The sequence below is a fragment of the Anabrus simplex genome, chromosome 3 (assembly GCF_040414725.1).
Source record: "Anabrus simplex isolate iqAnaSimp1 chromosome 3, ASM4041472v1, whole genome shotgun sequence".
Taxonomy (NCBI): Eukaryota; Metazoa; Arthropoda; class Insecta; order Orthoptera; family Tettigoniidae; genus Anabrus; species Anabrus simplex.
In genome coordinates this window covers 338,683,623-338,705,425 of record NC_090267.1, presented here as the reverse complement: position 1 = coordinate 338,705,425, position 21,803 = coordinate 338,683,623, and the positions used below count along the sequence as shown (strand labels likewise).

Genomic DNA, 21,803 nt, shown 5'->3' with positions numbered 1-21,803 from the left:
ACATTTACTATCGATTACAGAACAGATTCCTCTGAAAAGACTAAAACACTGCCAAATTCTTTCAGTTTGAAGAACTTAACTCTTTATGTTTAAAATAAGGTATCTGAAATCCTAGTTCATAATTCAAAAGCTTCATTTTATAAATAAAGCCTTACATAGATTTCAAATTCTACCTTGAAACTTACAAAAAAATTATTAATTTCTATGCTAATAATGTTTACTTCCCTACATACAACAGCGGCGGCTGCTGGCACGACTTTGGCCGGCCACATATCATATTACTAATTCCAAGCTTCCTTGATTAATAATATTAAATACTGCAAACCACACTATATTTTCCATGTACCAATGTGTTCACAAAAATTCACATGTGAAATATATAAAAAGTAAACAACTAAACAAGAATAAAACTTTAGTTTTTCACCCCAACCTGATTATTTTCTATCCGCGCAATGGCGCAACACTCTTACAATAATTATATTATCTCTTCTAAAGCTTATCCCTTAAAATATTATATCCTATTGACAACCAACGTATAAATCTGAAAGTTGCCATTAAATACTGAATTAAATTCATTTCTTGGAAAATCAGATATCTTAAAAACAGACTAACATTTCAATACAAATTATTATTATTATTGTTATTGTTGTTATTATTATTATTATTATTATTATTATTATTATTAATAAAACATTTAGCAACATAATTTAGCTTTTTTTAATTCAGGAAGAGGACAGTCTCTATTCTAATTTTGATAACCAAGATACACAAAGTAATATTAATCTACTTCCTAAAAAAAATTCAGAATTTTTCAACTTTCTCTCACAATACTAATCAACTATAAATAAAATTAACTACAAATAAAAGTTTCAGTCAATGAGTAATATAGTAATAGCTCCAACAAGAACATCTAGGGGGAAAAGTAGTAGTAATGCTGTAATAGCTACTGCCCACACAAATAAGAGGAGTTTGATCTAGGGACTTTTCTTGGGGCATGTATATTAATACTTGTGGTAATAAAGTTAACAGCACCTAAAATTGAGGAAACCCCTGCCAAGTTGAGTGAGAAAATTTCTAAACCAACAGAGGCTCCAGCGTGGAGAATTCCTGAAGATAGAGGGGGGTACACGGTTCAACCAGTACCTCTACCTGAATTTAACAAAAGGAAAACTGGAATATTACTGGGAAAATGCAGGGAAAACAGATTTAGGTTTCTAGCAGGTACCCTGAAAGACTTATTTTTCCTCCTCGTGCATCCCATATCTGTTTTAAGTCATGATGCAGAATATTTACTACTAGCATATGCCCCACATTTTTTATAGGATTCAAAACGAGGGGTAAAGGATAGGAAATAAAAGATTTATGTAACTAGTGATTGAGGAAGTCGCCCATGAAGCATATACATGGTCCGCCAGAAAAATGTATACACTCTTTGTTATACGATATCGGCATACGGACATTGTCAAGTGTTATCATTGTTTTTAAATGTTGTAGTAAGGTCTTTCGCTCAACAGATGTCGGTACTTGCATCACGATAGTGGGAAAACAAAATGGATGGAGCACGCTTGATGTTCGAGCAACAAAAGTACATTCTGAAGTGGTTTATCAGGTTTGATAATGCCGTTGATGTGCAACGTCAGTGGAAGAGGGAGTTTGAAACAGAACCGCCGACATGCCTAGCAATTAAACGCATTAGTGGGAAGTTTGAGACGCATGGAACAATTTGTGATATTCACAAAGGAAGATCGGGAAGAACGCGCACGGCTACCAGTCCTGCTTCATTGGCTCACGTGTTGGAAAGTTTTGCTAATTCTTCACAGAAGTCTGCTACGCAATGTGTACGTGAAGTGGAGATTAGCAGTATAAGTGTACGACGAATTTTGAAAACAGCTAAGTGGAAAGTTTACATCCCACGATTACTGCATGCGCTTAATGAGAACGATCCCGATTGTCGAATGGAATTTTGCAAATGGTATCAGCAAATGGTAACCCAAGATGAACAATTTCTGACGAAGTTAGTGTGGTCTGATGGAGCCCAGTTTAAAATTAATGGAACAGTGAATCGACATAACTGTGTCTACTGGGCTCCGGAAAATCCGCATTTTCATGTGGACAAGGTGATCAATCTACCAGGGGTTAATGTCTGGTGTGGACTGTCGTCGAGGAGCTTACTAGGACCCTTTTTCTTTGATGGTACTGTCACTGGAGCAGTGTACTTGGAAATGTTATGCACATTAATTTTACCAGCTGTACATGCGCTTTATGGAGCCGATGATGAAGTCTTCTACCAACAAGACAGGGCGGCTCCACACTACCGTGTATCAGTACGAGCTTTCCTGGATGACAATCTGCCGGGACATTGGATTGGACGACGAGGGACCATTGATTTCACCTACGGTCAACAGATCTTACCCCTATGGACTTTTACTTGTGGGGAACTGTGAAAAATCAAGTCTATCGACGTAAGCCACGCACGCTGGAGGCTATTCGCCAGCAGATTACAGCGGCATGTGCAAAGATCCCCATTCAAACATTGAAGGACGTAGTTGCAGCGACCGCTTGTCGTTCTGCCATGTGTCTGGCAGCCAACGGTGAACATTTTGAACATCTCATGTAACCATATGTTTACGTGAAGAGAGAACTACATGTGTAATCAAAATTTAAATTAAAAAAACACAATAAATAGTTATTGTTCCGTAAAGAGTGTATACATTTTTCTGGCGGACCCTGTAGTGTGTGGGCTGGCTTTGATTCACAACACAGTTGTTTCTCGAACTAATAATGCAAGTGGCAGTAAGTGGTCTATGAAGATATCTTCTGTATCAGTCTCTTTTTGTGGGAGAAAAAGTGGCCATTGTTCTGTAGTCTCTTCACACACACACACACTGACCTGCCTTTATGCTCTTCCTATTTTGTGTTCCTTTTCTTGTTCCTCCTATCTATTTGTGTGTGACTTTACTCATTATCATGACAACTGAACAGCATTTCCATGTCTTTGATGAAGAGGACCAGGAACGGGCTTATTACGAGAGCTAGGCCTACCTCACAGACTAGCTGAACTTTTCAAAGGCAGCACGAGAAGGACAAGGGAAGAGATTGATGTAGAAGACCTGGGATTGATGAGTAGAGAGCCTATCTATTTATTGACGGCAGTGTATGAAGATATGGAGGTTGTCCTTGTCCTTTCATGTTTCCCTGTTTGTTCTTGTCTCCTCTTTCTAATGCTCCCTCTTCACACACTAACCTGCCTTTATGTTCATCCTATTTTGTGTTACTTTCCCTGTTTCTCCTGGGTTTTTTTTTTTTTTTTGGCCGACTAGGGATCACGGGGCTCGTCTTAACTTTTGGCTAAAGTCTTCTGCTTTTTCTTGGCCCAGTATGCTTTCATTTTCTGGCTGTGTGCCTGCTTCCTTCCATCCGTCCACTTAGGTCTGGTGGTCCCTGTACTCTTTTTGCTTGTGAGGGACAGTGGGAAGACTCCCTGTAGGATTGCCTGTCGGTACTGAGATCGGTTCTCTATGGTCTCTAATAGGATCTGTACTTCCTCTAGGTCTGATTTTACTGAGGTGATCCACTTAGTCTTCGAAGCCTTTCCGCTACTTGTCACTGCTAGGATTCTGTTGGTGAGCCTGCAGGGTTTCAGGCGGCTCATGTGTCCGTAGAAAGTCAGTCACCTTTTCCTCATACATGTGACTGTCTTCCTGCTGTTTGTAGAGCTCTTCGTTGTGCCTGATCCTGTAGGTGCCATCCTCCTCTCTTATGGGTCCTAGTATCCTCCTCAAGATCTTCCTCTCTTTAAGTTCTAGGTTCCTGAGTGGGGCCTTTCGATTCATCAACAGGCACTCATAGGCGTAGAGTACAGAGGGTCTTACTACAGAGTTGTAGTGCTTCAGCTTTAGGTTCTTGGAGAGGTACTTGGAGGTGTAGATGCTTTTACAGGAATGATAGGGCCCCTCTAACTTGGTGCACCTGGTGTCTATGGCCCAAGTTTCGCTCTCGCTTGTTGCCGAGATCCATTCTCCTAAGTACTTTACTGCAGGAACTTTACTTATGGTGTTGTTTCCTAGTGGGATTGTAGAAGGGGCCTGCTTTATATTAGTGATAAACACAGTCTTCTGTAGGTTGACCTTCGAGCCAATTTTTGCTGCAATACTGTAGAGGCTCTGTAGTTGGTGAGTAGCCTCTTCCATCTCCCTGTCTGACTCCTGTCTGGATGAGAAAGCTCTCAGAGCTCACCCCTGAACTTGACTTTCGAGGTGGTGTTCGTCAAAGTAGCTTGGACTAGTTTGGTGGTCTTCTCATCTAGGCCTACTTCCTGCAGGGTAGTAAAGAGGGTCTGTCTTTCTACTGAATTGTATGCCATATTGGTTACCCAGAGATGTCCCTCTTGGCTCCTATATGTGAGGATGGTCTTGAGGTTTCGTATCTGCTCTATGCAGGACCTATTAACGCAGAAACCAGCCTGGCATTCACCTAGTTGGGAGTCCAGCTGTGTTGAGTGTAGTGGATGAATCACGGCTGAGGTCCATCCCTCTGGCAAGAACTCTGTTCTCCGTATGTCTTGGATGATCTGGGTGATATTCTGCAGGGACTGTCCATCTACCTGCCTCCACATCTCTGCAACTATACCATATTCTCCTGGGGCCTTGTTGCTCTTGAGGCCTTTGATTCTCTCCTCTATTTCTTTCATGTTGGGTGGTACAGAGTACTGGTCCCTGACAGTGGACTCGGTAAAGGTCAGTCTCTCTTTAGATTCTTCTGCATTGAGGAGTTTCTGGAAGTACTCTGCAAAGGTGTTGGTGTAGTCTCTGTTGTTAATTTGAATTTCCCATCTGGCCCTCGGAGATGTAGGGTGGGGGCCATGTATGAGGTTGGCTGTTTCTTGAGTCTCTTGTAGAGATCTCTTGAATTGTTTCTCTTGAAGTCTTCTTCTGCCTGTTGTATTTGAGACCTGTTGTAGTTCCTCTTAGTTTTACTTGTGACGTTCGCTGTTGTTTTCTTGGCGCAATGAAAGCCTGATGGTTGGGTTCATCGTTGCGCTGGCTCCACTTGATCCAGGCTCTGCGCCTTTCCTCTGTAGCCTGATAGCACTCTGTGGACTACCAGAGTGGCATCCAGTAGGGCCTTTTGTAGAGTAGGCCACCCTTGTTTCTGTGCATTCTTCTCAAGGGTGGTCTGGAAGTCTCCTCTCAAGACCTTGACGTTCTGTATTTCCCTGTGGCATCTCCTATCAATAGCCACATGGTCTAACTGAAATTCACTCAGCATGTGATTTGGACTCTTCCAGGTCCTTCCTAGGCAATCGCTTGAACCCAGTTGATTTTAGGACCAGGTTGTATTTGTCACAAAGGTGTATGAGTCGCACGCCATTTCTGTTGGTCCGTTTGTGGGCTGGTTAACTGCCTACTATCTTGCGGTATTTCTTCTCCTTACCGACTTGTCTGTGGAAGTCACCCATGAGTATGGTGGTGTGGTGGTTTTGGATCTCGTCTAGGGTCTCTTCAAGGGTGTTCCAGTAGTACTCCACTGCTTCCAGATCTTTCCTGTTGGTGTCGTTTGTAGGTGCATGGAAGTTCACTATGGTGTACGCTCTGTTGTAGGACCTGAAGGATAGTGGGGAGGTTCTGCCATTGGGCGAGGTGAATTCTAATATGTGGTTACCATTCTATGGTGTACAGCAAAGCCAGTACCCAGGTGCGGAACGGTCTTCATGACCTTCTTACCAGGTTTTCCTTTATAGATCTGGTATCCTTGGGTTTTCGTTGAGTCTTCATCTGTGAACCGAGTCTCTTGTAATGCTGCTATCTTGATGTTATACTTGTCCAACACATCAAGGTTGTGTTTGAGTTTACCTACCTTTTAACAGGGAGTTTATGTTCACTGTAGCTAGGTAAGTAATGTTCCTTTTCTTTTTCTGTTGCTGTTTATGTGAGGGCAGTAGTGGTGGAGTACATGAAGATGTAGGCTCCCCATAATCTGATGACCTGCTTGCCCCATCATGACAGGGGGTGGGTTGATTACCATCTGGGGTAATATTTTTGATGATATTTTTCTTCATGTTGAGTTTAAGTATATATGTGGGGTCACCTTAGTAGGTGACAGTTGTTAACTCTCAAGGTTGTTAGCCCTGATATATATTTTATCAGCACCACTAACATGTAGAACAGACACTGCCGGGGTACCAACCTTGACATGTGGAACCGTCGTGCCCATTATAACAATGGACAGTAGATTGCCTCCTTCGCCAGCTCCACCGTACCAAAGTCCATCTTCTCCGCCTTTGCTGCCATTAAGGTCTTTTTAATGAATTTATGAGGCATTTTCTCCACAAAGGCTTCATTAATCCTTCCATGAGAAAACTCGTCGCAGAAAGCCGTTGGTTCTCTCATGGGTTGTCAGGTTTTGTATTGGCCGCCCAACCCTCGGCCAGACAGTCGCAGGTAGAACTGTCTACTGTCACCTGTCTGTATATATATGCAGTGTTCTCCCTTGGACCTGCCGTTTTTACAGACCGCCCGGCTAACATAACCTAGATATTTGCTAGTTACATACTACTGTATTTCTTCTTCTTTTCTTTATGGGGCCTCTAAATATCAGTTCCTAATTAGCGTTGACCTCTAAAATCTTTTGCTACCATGTTTTTCCTTCATTCCCATCTAGATATACCTGCTCCCTTCACAAAGCTGCAGGTTGATTTTATTGGGTCGTCTTGGATTTTTCTCTCGCTTCGCCTGGTAGTCCTAGAGTGGAGAGTCTGATTCTACCCAGCGCCTCACACTCGAAAAGTATGTGTTCAGCTGATCCTCTGCTTCATTGCATTTCCTACATATGTTGTCTCTTATTACTCTAATTCTATGGAGGTGTTTTTTCCAATGGCAGTGTCCTCTCAACAGTCCTATTACCCATCTTATATTTTCTCTATATTGATTTTCAACAGTTCTTTAGTATGCTTCTTGTTTGGTCCTCTTATCAGTTCCTTTGCAAGCCTGCATCCTGGATTATAGGACAGGAATGATCGTTTTAGAACAGCAGTTTACCGAAACGTCAGTCATTTGCTCGTACGCATTATATGTAAGTTATATAAATGTAATGAAAGCAAATAAGTTTTATTTTAAGCCATAAGCCAGCACTTTATAGGAAATGTGAGGGGAATATTCTGAATAATATCCAGTTTTTGTTTCTTTCAAGAAAAAGGTGCCAGTATTGCGTACAATTGCGTACTGCCATACAAAAAAAAAGCACTGCTCGTTCCTAATTTTATGTCTTATAGTCTTCTGCAGGGCTGACTGCAGAAACTTCATTTCACAGGCAATTTGCTTAGTTTTCCCTTACTAATCACACAGCACTCCAGGCTGTTTGTCATAATAGGCTGAAGATATGTTTTCAACATGGTCTGTTTGGCTCTCGCATAAACCCCCTTATTATACTCTAGGTCCCAGACTTGATGGAAGAACTTTGACCCCTATTCTATTCTGCCCTTCTAGTATGGATATTGTATTTTCCAGCTAATTGAAGACTTCTGTATATTCATTTTTTTCTCCCTCGGGCATAAGGTTGCACTGGGTGTTCTGACTGCTCATACTCACTAATCAGCCAGTGCTCTTTAAGCTTGGAGTTCCATTCATCTAATCTTCTATGTACCTCTAGCTCTGTTCTCTCCCTTCCCCTCCCTCATCCCCCATACAACTACATTATCAGCAAAGGCCAAAGCATTGAGATCCCCTCCAAACTCTTTGATTTTCTTTCTAATCATATCCATAAGTGCAACAAAAAGTAATGAGAAAAGTGTGCTACCCTGCTATACTCCTCTGTCTTGAACCAATCCAGTCTTCCATTACCTACTTGTATATAGCTTTTGCATCCTTCACATAGCATTTGTATCTTTATTAAGGAGTCAGAGATCATCAGTTTTTAGGCAATCCCAGATCGTGCATCATGGCACTGTCATAAGTTTATTCCAAACCCAAGAATACAATTATGAGATCTTTTCTTTTTCCCAGTTTTTTTCTGTGGCAATATAAGGTCCATTGTTCCTTCTCATACTGGTTTTCTAGCAGTGATCTTAATCTTTACCCAATCTTTTCCAATATCTTTCTTTTTTTGCTATTTGCTTTACGTTGCACTGACACCGATAGGTCTTATGCCAACGATGGGATAGGAAAGGCCTAGGAATGGGAAGGAAGAGGCCGTGGCCTTAATTAAGGTACAGCCCCAGCATTTTCCTGGGGTGAAAATAGGAAACCATGGAAAACCATTTTCAGGGCTACCGACAGTGAGGTTCGAACCCACTATTTCCCGATTACTGGATACTGGTCGCACTTAAGTGACTGCAGCTATCGAGCTCGGTTTCCAATATCTTATGCCAGTGTGACAATAGTTTGATTCCTTTATAATTGGAACACTTACACAGACTTTCTTGAACAGTTGTACTGCAAAACCTGTCCTCAGTGAAAACCCAAGGGACCGGAAAGTTTTTTCCACTGTGTGCAGGATTCCGGTTCATAAAGGTAGTTATTTTGTTAACAAGGAATCCATACTTTCTAGTGTCAACTCAGTTAAATGTAACTTAAAAGCTTTTCAGTCTGTCGAACATACAAGTTAAATATAGATATCACACTACAACATACCTGGAAAAAAAAAGCACATTATTAAACAAGGAATAGTGTGTATTTTTATTCCTTCTTTAATGATGTGTTTTTTACAGGGCCACCTCCACAACAGTAAAAATAACAACCACAACACGAACATAAATGAGAGAGGTGTCACCATCAACAGCTCCTAATTAAAATTTAAACTCAAGTCTTGCAGTTTATCATAACAAACTTTCTGAAGTACATCAACAGTTGGATTACATAGCACAAAAAAATTTTCATGACAAGGTTTCTTACCACATATCAATATGACACACATCAGCCATAGAACAATCTCGAAGATTGGAACACTTTTCTTATCTATACAGTGAGACATTTCTCGTCCTAATTCCTCCAGCTGCCAAATCTACCCACATCATTCGCTCATTTACGTGCCTAACAGAAACTATGTTGCGTGCAATAGTATTCATGATTAACAGTCCAACCCGCACTCTGCCCTTCCCTTTTTAACACCAGTCAAGTACATATTCTAGTCTCCTATCTCTTCCTCCCCTTACCCAAATAGCATTTACTCCTAGCACATCCAGATGCATCCTATTTGCTGACTCCACCAGTTCTACTTTCTTTCTTCCATAAGCCCCATTAATATTGATGGCTCCCTATCAAATTTCATTTCGTTCCAAGGAGTCCCCCGCCTATCAAATAGGAGTGGGACTCCATTACTCCCATTTTTTAAATTTTGTTATTGCTATTTATTCGGGGCGTCGACTTAAGAAGATCTTTTGCCCCTACTTAGCACCATATGTTGTGAACCTGCGTGCATTTGGAAATGGCGGAAGTGTAAAGTGTTGAATGTGAGGAAAGGAATATTGAGGACGACACAAACACCCAGTCCCCAGGCCAGGGATATTAATCATTTACAATTAAAAAACCCTGACCCAGCCGGGAATCAAACCGTGACAGGCAGACACGTTGTCCCCTACACCTCAGGGCCGGACGCGTAACTCCCGTAGGTCGGAGGCTTCCTTTACATATTTTGATCTCGGTAAATTCATGAAGCAGTGTGCTACCCTACTTACACATAGTCCAAGTGAGAACCTCTCCTATAACGGGTTAGAGACCGCTTGTGGATTGTATAGTCCTAGCCGTCTAGGCACAAGGAGGGCCATGACTGAGAATATGTCTGAGGTGCCCACTCCCATTGCATAGCAACTGGTATCCCGACTCTCAGGACCATTTAGTAGGCCACTCATCCGTTACCCATGGTTCACGAACGAGGACGTGACTACAGTAACTCACACCGTGAACCTACTCTAATTATCTGAGACCTGTTTTCTAGACATTTATCCACCTGTTCCAATCACTCCTTTGTCTAGTCCAAAAGCCCTCGTTTTTGTCAGTAATCTCCCGTGATTATCCTGTCAAAAGCCTTGGATAGGGCAATAGAAATACAGTCCATTTGACCTCTTGAATCTAAAATATCTGATAAATGTTGCTGGAATACTACAAGTTCAGCTTCAGTGGAGTAACTTTTCCTGAAACGTTTTTGCAAACATGCCTAATATTATCAGAAAGAATGCTTTCCCTGAGCTTACATGCAACACATGCCAAGCCGACTAGCCCGTAATTATTTGCATTGTTTATCACCCCTTCCTTTGTGCATTGAAGCTACTACAGCAACTCTTCATTCTTTGGTGTAGTTCTTTCATCCAAACAGTAATCGGATGTGATACTGTGTAGGCTTTTGGGCTTATGACGTGTTAAGAAAATAATGTGAAATTCTTTACGTTTCGCAGAGAACTGTGCTCTGTATCATCAGAAAAAAATCTCAACTGTCCACGAGAAAGGCTTGTTAAACAATGACTTCTTGAAATTTAGACTTTACAGTAGAAATGGAAATGGTATGTTAATTCGTCACCAGATGGCTTCCTGGACGTGGCACAGCGCTAGCGTTATATTATTTTGCTAGCTGCACATATGTCGTTGACAGGTTCAAAAGGGTCTATGATACAGCTCTTAATATTGTACTTCCAGATTACACATTCAAACATACTCCGATGAACCATTGCATTATGGCCACTTACTTAATGCATCCTGGAAAATCACGGCCACTCAGCAGTTCATCAGTTCACCGATGTAGCGGAATGTCCTGGGATATCCCATACCACAAGTGCAACAGTAGATCTTCTAATTGGCTTACACTGTGGGACAGGGCTGATGTAGCTCGAATTCACTTCTGCAATTCAACCACAATTGTTCAATTGAGTTTATATCCAGGCAGTTTGGATGCCATGGCATCAAAGCAATGCCACGTTCCTCGAACTAGGCCTTCACAGTCGTGGCAGTGTGGCATGGTATTAGGGATCGCAAAGCTGTTTTTGTCAAGTTTAAAGTTAAATGTGATAGAAAGGAAGATCTTCAAAGTAGGTCTATTAGGCAGTACCATATGGATGATAGATGCAGGCATGACAGAGTTTTTAAAAAGTAACTATGATCGGTGGTGAACGATAAATAAAAATGTAAATAGGCTCTGGGATGGGTTTAAAGCAATTGTTGAGGAATGTGAAAAGAGGTTTGTACCTTTGGTAAGGAATAGTAAAGACCCACTTCATTATAACAGAAAAATAGAGAAACTAAGGAGGAGGTGCAGATTGGAAAGAAATGGCTGTGTAAGTAGGAGAAATTGAAGGAACTTATTAGGAAATTGGTCTAGCAAAGAAGTCGGCTAAGGATAACATGATGGCAAGCATAATTGGCAGTCATACAAATTTTAGTGAAAAATGGAAGGGTATGTAAGGCAGAAACAGGTTCCAAGAAGACATTCCAGTACTAGCACATAAAGTGTACGCCAGATATCGCACAGCGATGCATAAGCGATTCATAGTTTGTGTTTGAAAGGTTACCAATACGAATCTCGAAAATAACCGAGGTTGACCACTTCAGCACTAGGGTGGCCATCTATCACTAAAAGGTGCGCGTACTATACTTATTTGATTGTTGTTTCCATGAAGGAGCTATACTAAATGAATGGAGAGTTGCTATAGTAGAGCTGAAATTTACAGGCCAGTCAGTTTGACACGCATTGCATGTAACCTTAGGGAAAGCATTCTTCTAATTATATTAGACATGTTTGCGAAATGAATAACTGGTTCGATAGAAGGCAGTTTAGGTTTAGGAAAGGTTATTCCACTGAAACTCAGCTTGTAGTATTCCAGCAAGAAATAGCAGATATATTGGATGCAGGAGGTCAAATGGACTGTATTGCGATTGACCTGTCTAAGGTATTTGACAGGATGGATCATGGGAGACTACTGGCAAAAATGAGTGCAATTGGACTAGACTAAATGAGTGACTGAATGAGTCGCTCTATTTCTACAAAATAGATCTCAGAGAATTAGAGTAGGCGAAGCTGTAATAATTAAGAGGGGAAGTCCTCAAGACAGTATTATTGGACCTTTGTTTTCTTAAATATAAATGATACGAGTAAAAAAGTGGAGAGGTAAGGCTTTATGCAGATGATGATATTCTGTATAGAGTAATAAATATGTTACAAGATTGTGAGCAACTGCAAGTCCTCTCAATTTTAATTACTGTGTTGATGGGATGAAAGTTTCTTATGGGGATCACTAAGTACTTAGGTGTTAATAAAAGGAACGATCTTCATTGGGGTAATCTCATGAATGAGATTGTGAATAAAGGGTACAGATCTCTGCACATGGTTATGAGTGTGTTTAGGGGTTGTAGTAAGGATGTAAAGAAGAGGGCATATAATTCTCTGGTAAGACCCAAATTAGAGTATGGTTCCAGTGCATGGGACCCTCACCAGGATTGCTTGATTCAAGAACTGGAAAAAAAAAAAATCCAAAGAAAAGCAGCTCGATGTGTTTTGGGTGATTTCCGACAAAAGTGAAAAGAGTAGCATTACGAAAATGTTCCAAAGTTTGGGCTGGGAAGACTAGGGAGAAAGAAGACGAGCTGATCGACTGAGTGGTGCAGTCGTTTTGAATTGCATTGGATAAAGAAGTGGAAGAATAATTTCAATATGATGAAAATGTGTTCTTGTGTGTGTTCTTGATTATTTACAAGTGGAACCCGTAACACATTAACTGATAGCCCCGAGTTCGATACTTCAAATTGCAAGATCATATTGTGTTGCCAGGATTATCATACTTTAAATGATTTCTTACACCACTTACAAAATTTATTAATTAGCATAAGTGTTCATTGTTGCTTCTTTAAGGCAGGTACAAAGAATTTCAATTGTGTGTCTTACTTCCTCGACAAACAAAACATGGTAACTTACGTTTTACAAACTTTAGTTTATTTTTCACCTAATCAATACACAGTCTTACTTTCAGACAGTACTAGTTTAGACCGTACATAGTGGTCATCCTCAGCTATTCATCATAAAAATTGGAAGTAGGACATTGTGTCATTACAAACAAAAGGGGAGTTAAACCTCCTGCATTAAAACTACAAATACAAACATATAAAATACACTGATGTAAACATATAAAAGTCCAAACATTAGACACTTCATAATGGTCAAGTGGATTTGAGATAAAACTGGTAGATCACAAGATTAATGAAACCTGAAAATGATTTCGGTGTAGCTGCATTCAAAACTGCACTTGTGTCAAATAAGGGTGACGTAAAATTCCATTGGTAGCCCAACCATGGATCATACTAAAATGCACACTACTAGAAAATATCGGTGTTGACGCAAATAGAACTGGTTAGTTGCTGATGTGCATGTAAACGGCCATATAATAGAAGAACTATCTTCTTTGGATACAATAAGTGAAGTATATCCCGCTGTTATTAAAGCAAGTCTGTCTGTCCGTAAGGGCGTTAATGGGGGAATATCTAAAAGAGAAAGAAAATTACTTAACCGAATTCAAACAAAATCACAGGAAATCATTGTTGCACATTAATTTCTTCCAAAAATCAATATCGTGCATTATTTTTCTAATACATGTAAAGAGACTAATAGACTATAGCCACTTAGCACTTCACCCTCACTACTGAGCAGAGTTGTGCCCTGCTCTGACTTCCCTTACCTCCCCTACGGACATGTTTGCGTTAGCAATCCACAATTGAGGACAGTGACCTTCATCAGTGCAAGCTTGGGCACTGGAGATAAGACATGAACCCAGAGTGAGTTTTAAGTAAAGTACAGAAAACTGACTCATATCTACTAAAGTGTAATAAATTTCAACATTCAAATAATTTGTCACATTTGTTCTCATGTGGGAACTGATAGAATGGGATATGAGAATGTTCTGGGCCCTCATGGCTATGGCGATAGTAATGAAGATGGAGAGAAACTGTTGGACATTTGTATCAGAAATAACCTGATAATAAAGAACACAAGGTTTATGAAGAGGAATAGCCATAAGATCAGCCAATATAGATTGGGATGGATATGGAACACTCATCGATTTTATAATAACAGACCGAGAATGGGGAAGATCGTCATGAATACAAAGAAAGCGAAAGTATAGAAGGTGATCATAGATTAATTATTGATTGTGAAATTAAAACAAGTAAAATTGTATTGAAGAAGAAGCCAAAGATCAGGATTTGGGAATTGGAGGAGGAGGAGGATAAAAGAATGGCATTCCAAGATTGTATAAAAAGGAAGTTTCCTAACATGAGAATATGAAGTGGAGAAGAAGAGCGCGACAATTTAAGACAGACATGTGTGGAAGCAGCAATTGAGGTATGCGGGAGAACGAAAGCAAAGGTTAAGGGAAAGGAGACAGTGTGATGGACAGACAAAATAAAAACAGAAATAAAAGAAAGGAACAAGGTGAAGAAAGGAATGGATAAGGAAAAGCAAAAACGTATCGAAGGGATGAGAATAACATAGAAAGGTTACGTGTGGAGTACAAAAGATTAAAACTACAAGTAAAGAGGAATATCAAGGAAGAAAGGGAGAAATGTTGAGTAGAGTTTACCAACAAAATTGAGCAAGATAGTCAGGGAAATCAGAAACGATTATACACAGTAATAAAATCTAAAAATAAATCAAGGAAAAATCAAGGCATTAGAGAGGGAAGATGGATCCATAGTATATGATGAAAAGGGTCTTCAGAAGGTGATGGCAAAGTATTTTGAAAAACTTTATAATGAGGATGACTACTTGGAGGAAGAAGGAGATAAGAAAATGGGAAATAGATGGAGAAAAAGAAAAGAACCTGATAACATAGTTGGAACTTGAACGGGCAGTGAAAGCACTGACCAAAGGTAAAGCAAGTGAAAAGACTAATTCAATGCTGATATGGTTAAGGCAGCGTGTAAAACAGAGTATCAGTAGTAATGAAGTGAATGCTTTGGTATTTGCGGATGATGTGGTGATTTCGGGAAAGGTAGAAAAGGAAGTACAAAGGAGACTGGACATTTGGAATGAAAATCTGGAGTAGTTTGGAATGGTAATTAGTAAAAAGAAAACTGCAGTTATGCACTGTGGAAAAGAGAAAAAGAGAAGCCAAGTGAACATAGACAGAGAACGGTTAGAGAATGTAAAACAGTTCACATATCTTGGTTGCATTATTAATGGAAGTAATGAAATCAATTCTGAAATTAATAACAGACTAAGTAAGGGTACAACATTTCATCATCAAGTCAGAGAGCTTTCATGGGATGACAACGTACCCAAGAGAACGAAATTAATATTATATATACAAGATTTCATACCAATTGTAACAAACGGACCAGAAACGCTGGCAACTAATGAGAGACAAGATAGTAAGATCCAAGCAGTAGAAATGAAAATTTTAAGATGATCGGCTAAAAAGACAAGAAGAGATAGAATTCAAAATATTAAAATCAGAGAAGAGCTAATAGAAGATACAGAAAGCAAGACTGAAATGGTTTGGACATGTAAAAAGAATGGGAAAGGAAGGGGGGCGGGTAGAAAGAAGGGAATTGGAAAGAGAAGTTAAGGGAGAGAGACCAGTTGGAAGACCAAGAAGAAGGTGGATGGATCAGATTTGGAAGGACATTAGAGAAGCTGGATTGGATGTGGCGGAAGTTAATGGAGCAGGAAAAATGGAAGGACAGAAAGGAGTGGAGGAGACTTGTTAACCACACCCGGACAACTGGAGTGGGACATTGATGATGATGATGATGATGATCATAATATCACCCACTGACAATCATTGATAAGTCTCTATATAAATATAAAATAAGAAAAAACATAAAACATCATAGAAGACCCGACAGAAATTGACTACAGTGGTCCAATGCTGCCGTAAAAGCACAATAATAATAAGAAAAAATAACAGTTTTGTCTGTACATTGCTCAGAATTTAAAAAGGATGGTATTTCTGTATCAGATATGTCCACAGTAACAAGGAAATGCACTTTTTAATTTTCCGTAAGTTTCTGTCTGTATGTATGTACACGCATCACGAGAAAACTGCTGAAAAATATTTAATGAAAATCGGCATGCAAAGTTGGGGAATTAGTCGCTACAATCTAGGCCATAAATAATTTTATTCATGCTGAGTGAAATAGTAGTTTAGGGGAAGGCCTAAAATTTAATTCTCATATATTTGTCATTAGTGATCATATCTTAATGGAAATCGGTATGCAAAGTTAGGGAATAAGTCGCTACTATCTACGCTATAAATAATTGTGTTCACGCTGAGAAAATTATAGTTTAGGGGAAGGCCTAAAATTTAATTCTCAGATATTTATATTATTATTATTGGTCCTTTCTTAATGAAAGTTGGTGTTCAAAGTCGGGGAATAAGTCACTATAATCTAGGCTATAAATAATTTCATTCACGCTGAGTGAAATGGTAGTTTAGAGGAGGGCCTAAAATTTAATTTTCAAATATTTATGTTATTACTTAGTGGTCGTATCGATAAATACTACATAACTAAAGTTGTATAGTATTAAATTTCCGATCATTTGTCTTATATTTTGTTACTGTACCGACTATGTTCACAGAGATATTCATGAATTTGGATTTTGGTTACTAAGTCCATATCAGCGCCGAGTCACGAGAAAGAGGTTAAGCAGAATTTAATGAAAATAAGTATATGAAGTTGGAGAATAACGAACTAGAGCCTATAGTATAAATAATTTTATAAGATGCCCTAATATCACAGAGTCGAAAGAAAACTAAATGTGAAGGCCTACAATATAGAAAGCTCATAAAATTGATCAACAATAACATGACATTGACCATTGTTTGTTGTGATGTACTTTGTGCCTTATGTTGCCACTCATATCCGTTAGATAGGATTACTGCTGCGTACCAAGTATTTTTTTTCTTATTTGCTTTACATCGCACCAATACAGATAGGTCTTACGGCGCGATGGGATAGGAAAGGGCTGGGAATGTGAAAGAGGCAGCCTTGGCCTTAATTAAGGAACATCCCCAGCATTTGCCTGGTGTGAAAATGGAAACCTAGGAATACCTCCTTCAGGGCTGCCGACAGTGGAGTTCGAATCCACTATCTCCCGGATGCAAGCTGACAGCTGTGTGCCCCTAACCGCACGGCCAACTCGCCCGGTTGTACCGAGTGTAACCGCCTGCCTGAATATCGGCGGGAAATAGCTGGGCAGTTAGATAACTTTCTTCTTTAGCATGCCATTCCTCTGGTTCATCAATTTTTTGATACTACTGGTAGACCCTACACAGCACAGTGGTTCATAATAGCATTCGAGTTATTCAATCCCTACTCTGAAGCACTGATTGGAACGAGCAGTTTGCATATTTAACGGAATAATAGCACAGGAGTGTTCACGGCAATTTGCGGCCTGGTCATTCCAGCTCTGGAACTTTGGACTGTTAGATCGGCACCGTAGTACTGTTCGTTAAAAGTGAGAAAATGTGCTGCTTTTCATTTGATCGAGTATTATATATGATAACATTGCTTACAATCGCTACATTCCTACCGACGTTTTTGTAATGACCTATGTTGACTTTAATTAGGAAATCCACAAAGTCAGTCTTTCTGAGAATCCTGTAGCGAAGCACGGGTACATCAGCTAGTTTGTATAATATATACAACAATGTGAAATAGGTATAATTGAAAGTGATTTGATAGAATCTGAGAGGATGTTCTTGTTGAACAAATTATGTTATTCTATTACTTGTTTTTTATTTATTTTACTTTACAAGTATTTTATAGTTTTCTAAGTGTTATATTTCATGTTTTGACAGACTGGAAAATCATAGTTTGTATATACTATTACAAGTCGTCCATTTCATGACCGTATCGATGAGTATAATCAAGACGTTAATATAAAGAACCACCTAATCAATACTTTATTTTATGCCTTAGGCAAAATTGAATATATATTAACACTTACAGAACATGTTTCGACCACTTAGTGGTCATCATCAGCTGTATAAAGAAGAAACTAAGATGAAAAAACATTAGGACAATAAGCACAAGTAATACTCTTACGTTATAAAGAAAAAATTGCTGTGTTGATTGTTTGGTAAAAGTTCTTTGGTGACTCCTTTGTTATAAGATGGTGGTCATCAGATCAGGACGTCTTGCCACTCGTTCTTATTTGAAAAAGATGTTTATTCTGCGCTGTCCAGAGTGTCTGTCTTTGAGCGCGATCGGTGTAGTAGCGATGTGACACATTCTGACAGTTCGTGCAATACTCTGGAGAGAAGGGGAGTAGAGTACTGTCGTCATCTAACATATCATGTGAGGGAGGAGGGAGATTAGGTTGTGCTTCTGCGATGTCGTGTTTGATTATATCTCTTGTTCGTCTTGCCTGTTTCTTGTCTGCCCATTCCAAGTAGATGCATTCGAATCTTAACACAATGCTGTCCGCTCACGTATCAATACGTGTTTGCGAGCATGGTGCTCTGCAGCCGATCACGTATGAATCCGTGTTAGTGCAAGTCTGTCTTCTGATGCATTTAACGGTTATTGAGGAACTATTTGGAGATTATCGTTGATGTACCTAAATGGTAGAAAATCTCCGCTTCTTTTAGTACTGATTTTGCCCGTTTTAGTCAGTCAGTGGCATTTGTTTTTGCCTTCGAATATCTTCCGTGTATCTATCAATGCTAGTAAACAAAAATGGCAGCGCCGGTAAACAAAAACAGTGGACTGACTCCTGGTGATATTATACATGAATTATACCCTGATAATTTGCCATATGTTTCCCGTGATTGTGAGAAGAGTGAATATGAATTGTCTAAAGATAATTCTAGTGCCAGAGAAAGTGATGCGGTGAATGACACGTTTATTGCACCATGTGAAGAATGACCTGTTCCTTCAGATTGCAAAGATGGTCTAGATATAAGTACTGTTGATAATGTTCTCCCTATTTCTGACAGTGAGTGGCCTAACGGGATATTATACTGTTTTTGTAGTCTTTCTCGTGGACGCCTGGCGTTAAAAAATTTCGACGAGTGAACCTGAAAATATAGGTTATGATGTCAAGTTGTTCATTTGTAATGATTTGTTGGCGTATATGGTGGAGGAATCAAACAGATATCATTACCAGAATGAACCGAAATATAAAATCTCACCAAAAACATTAAAGTGGACAGATATAACTGTAAATGAACCCAAAATTATTAAATTATGATACCCTGCAATAACTCCATGTCTCTGCAAAAACCTTCCGGCCACAGGGGCCAGTTATACTTCCGATGGGCCGGACAGCAATGTGTTAAGAATGCTCGAGTGTGTGTGTACCGATGGGTAAATTGCACCAACTGCTGTGAAAGAGACACTTGGATAGAAGGTACACTTGTGTGCTGTTCGTAGACACATGCCATGTTGTAAACAGAGAGTGCATCCCTCTAGAATGTGCAATGGATTGAATGTGGAATGGGTAGACAAGAAACAGGCAAGACAAACAAGAGATATAATCAAACACGACATCGCAGAAGCACAACCTAATCTCCCTCCTCCCTCACATGATATGTTAGATGACGAGAGTACTCTACTCCCCTTCTCTCCAGAGTATTGCACGAACTGTCAGAATGTGTCACATCGCTACTACACCAGATCGCGCTCAAAGACAGACCCTCTGGACAGCGCAGAATAAACATCTTTTCCAAATAAGAACGAGTGGCAAGACGTCCTGATCTGATGACCACCATCTTATAACAAAGGAGTCACCAAAGAACGTTCACCAAACAGTCAACACAGCAATTTTTTTCTTTATAACCTAAGAGTATTACTTGTGCTTATGGTCCTGATGATGACCACTAAGTGGTCAAAACATGTTCTGTAAGTGGTAATATATATATTCAATTTTGCCTAAGGCATAAAATAAAGTATTGATTAGGTGGTTCTTTATATTCTTGATATGGAGTCAACTCTCAAACTTTCTCTCTTTATAATATATCACTGTAGATGCACATATCTTTAAGTCTTGTATATTGGAGACTGAGATGTATTGTTGTGTTTCTGTTAACAGCCATCATCGAGGGTGCCTTTCCAACTCATCTTCCCTTACAGCATATGCAGAAGGATTTGAAACTGTCTCTGTACATGGGGGACCAACTAGAACAACCACTGCCTCTCACTGCCTCAACAAATGAGCTCTTCAAGCACGCGAAGAGGCTTGGATACGGTGCACATGATGCCTCTGCTGTCTATATCCGTGCACGTTTTTGAGACAGTGGAGCATTTTATGAACTTCGACGTATTAAAGGGTGTGCCTATTGTTGCTCTGTATATTTGGCATGGCAAGTTGGAGTGGCAGGGAGAAGTAATGTGGCATTTGTCTTAAGTTAGTGAAGCTTTCTTCTTTGTCACCACTGATATTCCATTCGGTCACAAGTATACAAAATGTCGAAGAGCGTGCGCATAACATTATCATCACAGTGTATAATTTCATATCAGTTGAACTGTTGTGTGCACTGTATGTATTTGACATGATTTGTATATAGTTAAACCCAACTATATAGACATGAATCTCAGATGAAATTCCCAGTTTCTTAAGGAGACGCACTTTGGTAGCTTGGCATTTTTGAGTTGTGTTCCATTTAGTGTCTACATTTCTCGTGGATATATTTGTACTTTTATAACAGTTACGTTATCAGTTCATATCTGATTCACTATTTAAGTCAAGTTTTAGTGGATAGTAACAGTGTGTAATCTTGCTCCAGGTAAATTTTTCTGGTTAGAGGTGTTGGCCACGGAACCTGTAGATGCATTCGGATCTTAAGAATGCTCGAGTGTGTGTACCGATGGATAAATTGCACCAACTGCTGTGAAAGAGACACTTGGATAGAAGGTACACTTGTGTGCTGTTCGTAGACACATGCCAGGTTGTAAACAGAGAGTGCATCCCTCTAGAATGTGCAATGGAAAGTATTGGATGTGACGTGATGCGATTCCTACACTGATTATGAGTTGGTGCCGACCATACAGAACGTGTCAATAAGATTTAGTGCATATGAATCATATAGTTGTTTAAGGGGCTGAACTTCAAGGTCACAGGCTGCAGTTAATTGAAGAGTCATGAAGCGTATTGAAGTGTTGTGCTTTTATCGGCAAGCCTTGGAGTTGCATAACAGTGATTCAAGTGTATTTTGGTTCTGAAAAGTGCTGTCTCATAACCAGTGAAGGAAGTACAAGTTGAGGTTTTTATTATCACTGGTCAAATTCTGAGGAGTTGAGTATTCAGAAAGCTTGTGAATGTAGTACCATCAATTGCATGATGCAGAACTAACAAATTTGTTCATTCAATCATTCATCATTTCATTCATTCATTCATCATTCATTAATTCATTCACTTCACCAGAGCGTTTATCGTTGAATCATGTGGTATTTGTAGAATACAGATGATACAATAAAATGCAATATTTTACGTACTTTTCTCTTTAACATTGCACCCCACTAGGGAGAACAACAACCTGACAAGCTGGTGTAAATGAAATTAAATAAATCATTAAGAAAGAAAAAATAAATATAATTTTACTACACAGTATTTGAATGTTTTGTTTTGTTCTTACCTGTCTGTAAAAATAAATATTTTTTATATGTGAAGTAGTACACTATTGGTTGCTTTTCCACAATCACACCTCTTCCTCTCTTCAAAATCTTCAACACAGCTGAGCTGTGTCCAGAAAGCTTGTAACTTCTTAGACAGTCATTTTTAGTATTTTCAAGCTACTATATGTGTGCAAGAAGTAAGCTGTGTCAGTTGTTGTCCATTGCTCATCACTCTTGCCTAATTCATTTATTCATATATAGACGCGCCTCAAA

The 21,803-nt window shown here is 39.5% G+C and overlaps 1 protein-coding gene across 2 annotated transcripts in view; it reads left to right on the top strand.

Moving 5' to 3' along the window:
* LOC136866345 (cytokine-like nuclear factor N-PAC) overlaps positions 1-21,407 on the top strand; it is a 367,035-nt gene extending 345,628 nt beyond the window's left edge. For both annotated transcript variants that reach the window (XM_067143213.2, XM_067143212.2), the window contains exon 12: positions 20,008-21,407. In XM_067143213.2, coding sequence (XP_066999314.2) covers positions 20,008-20,207 — 200 coding nt within the window. In that variant the 3' untranslated portion in view covers positions 20,208-21,407. The remainder of the gene's footprint in view (positions 1-20,007) is intronic.
* The last annotated feature ends 396 nt before the right edge of the window (positions 21,408-21,803 follow it).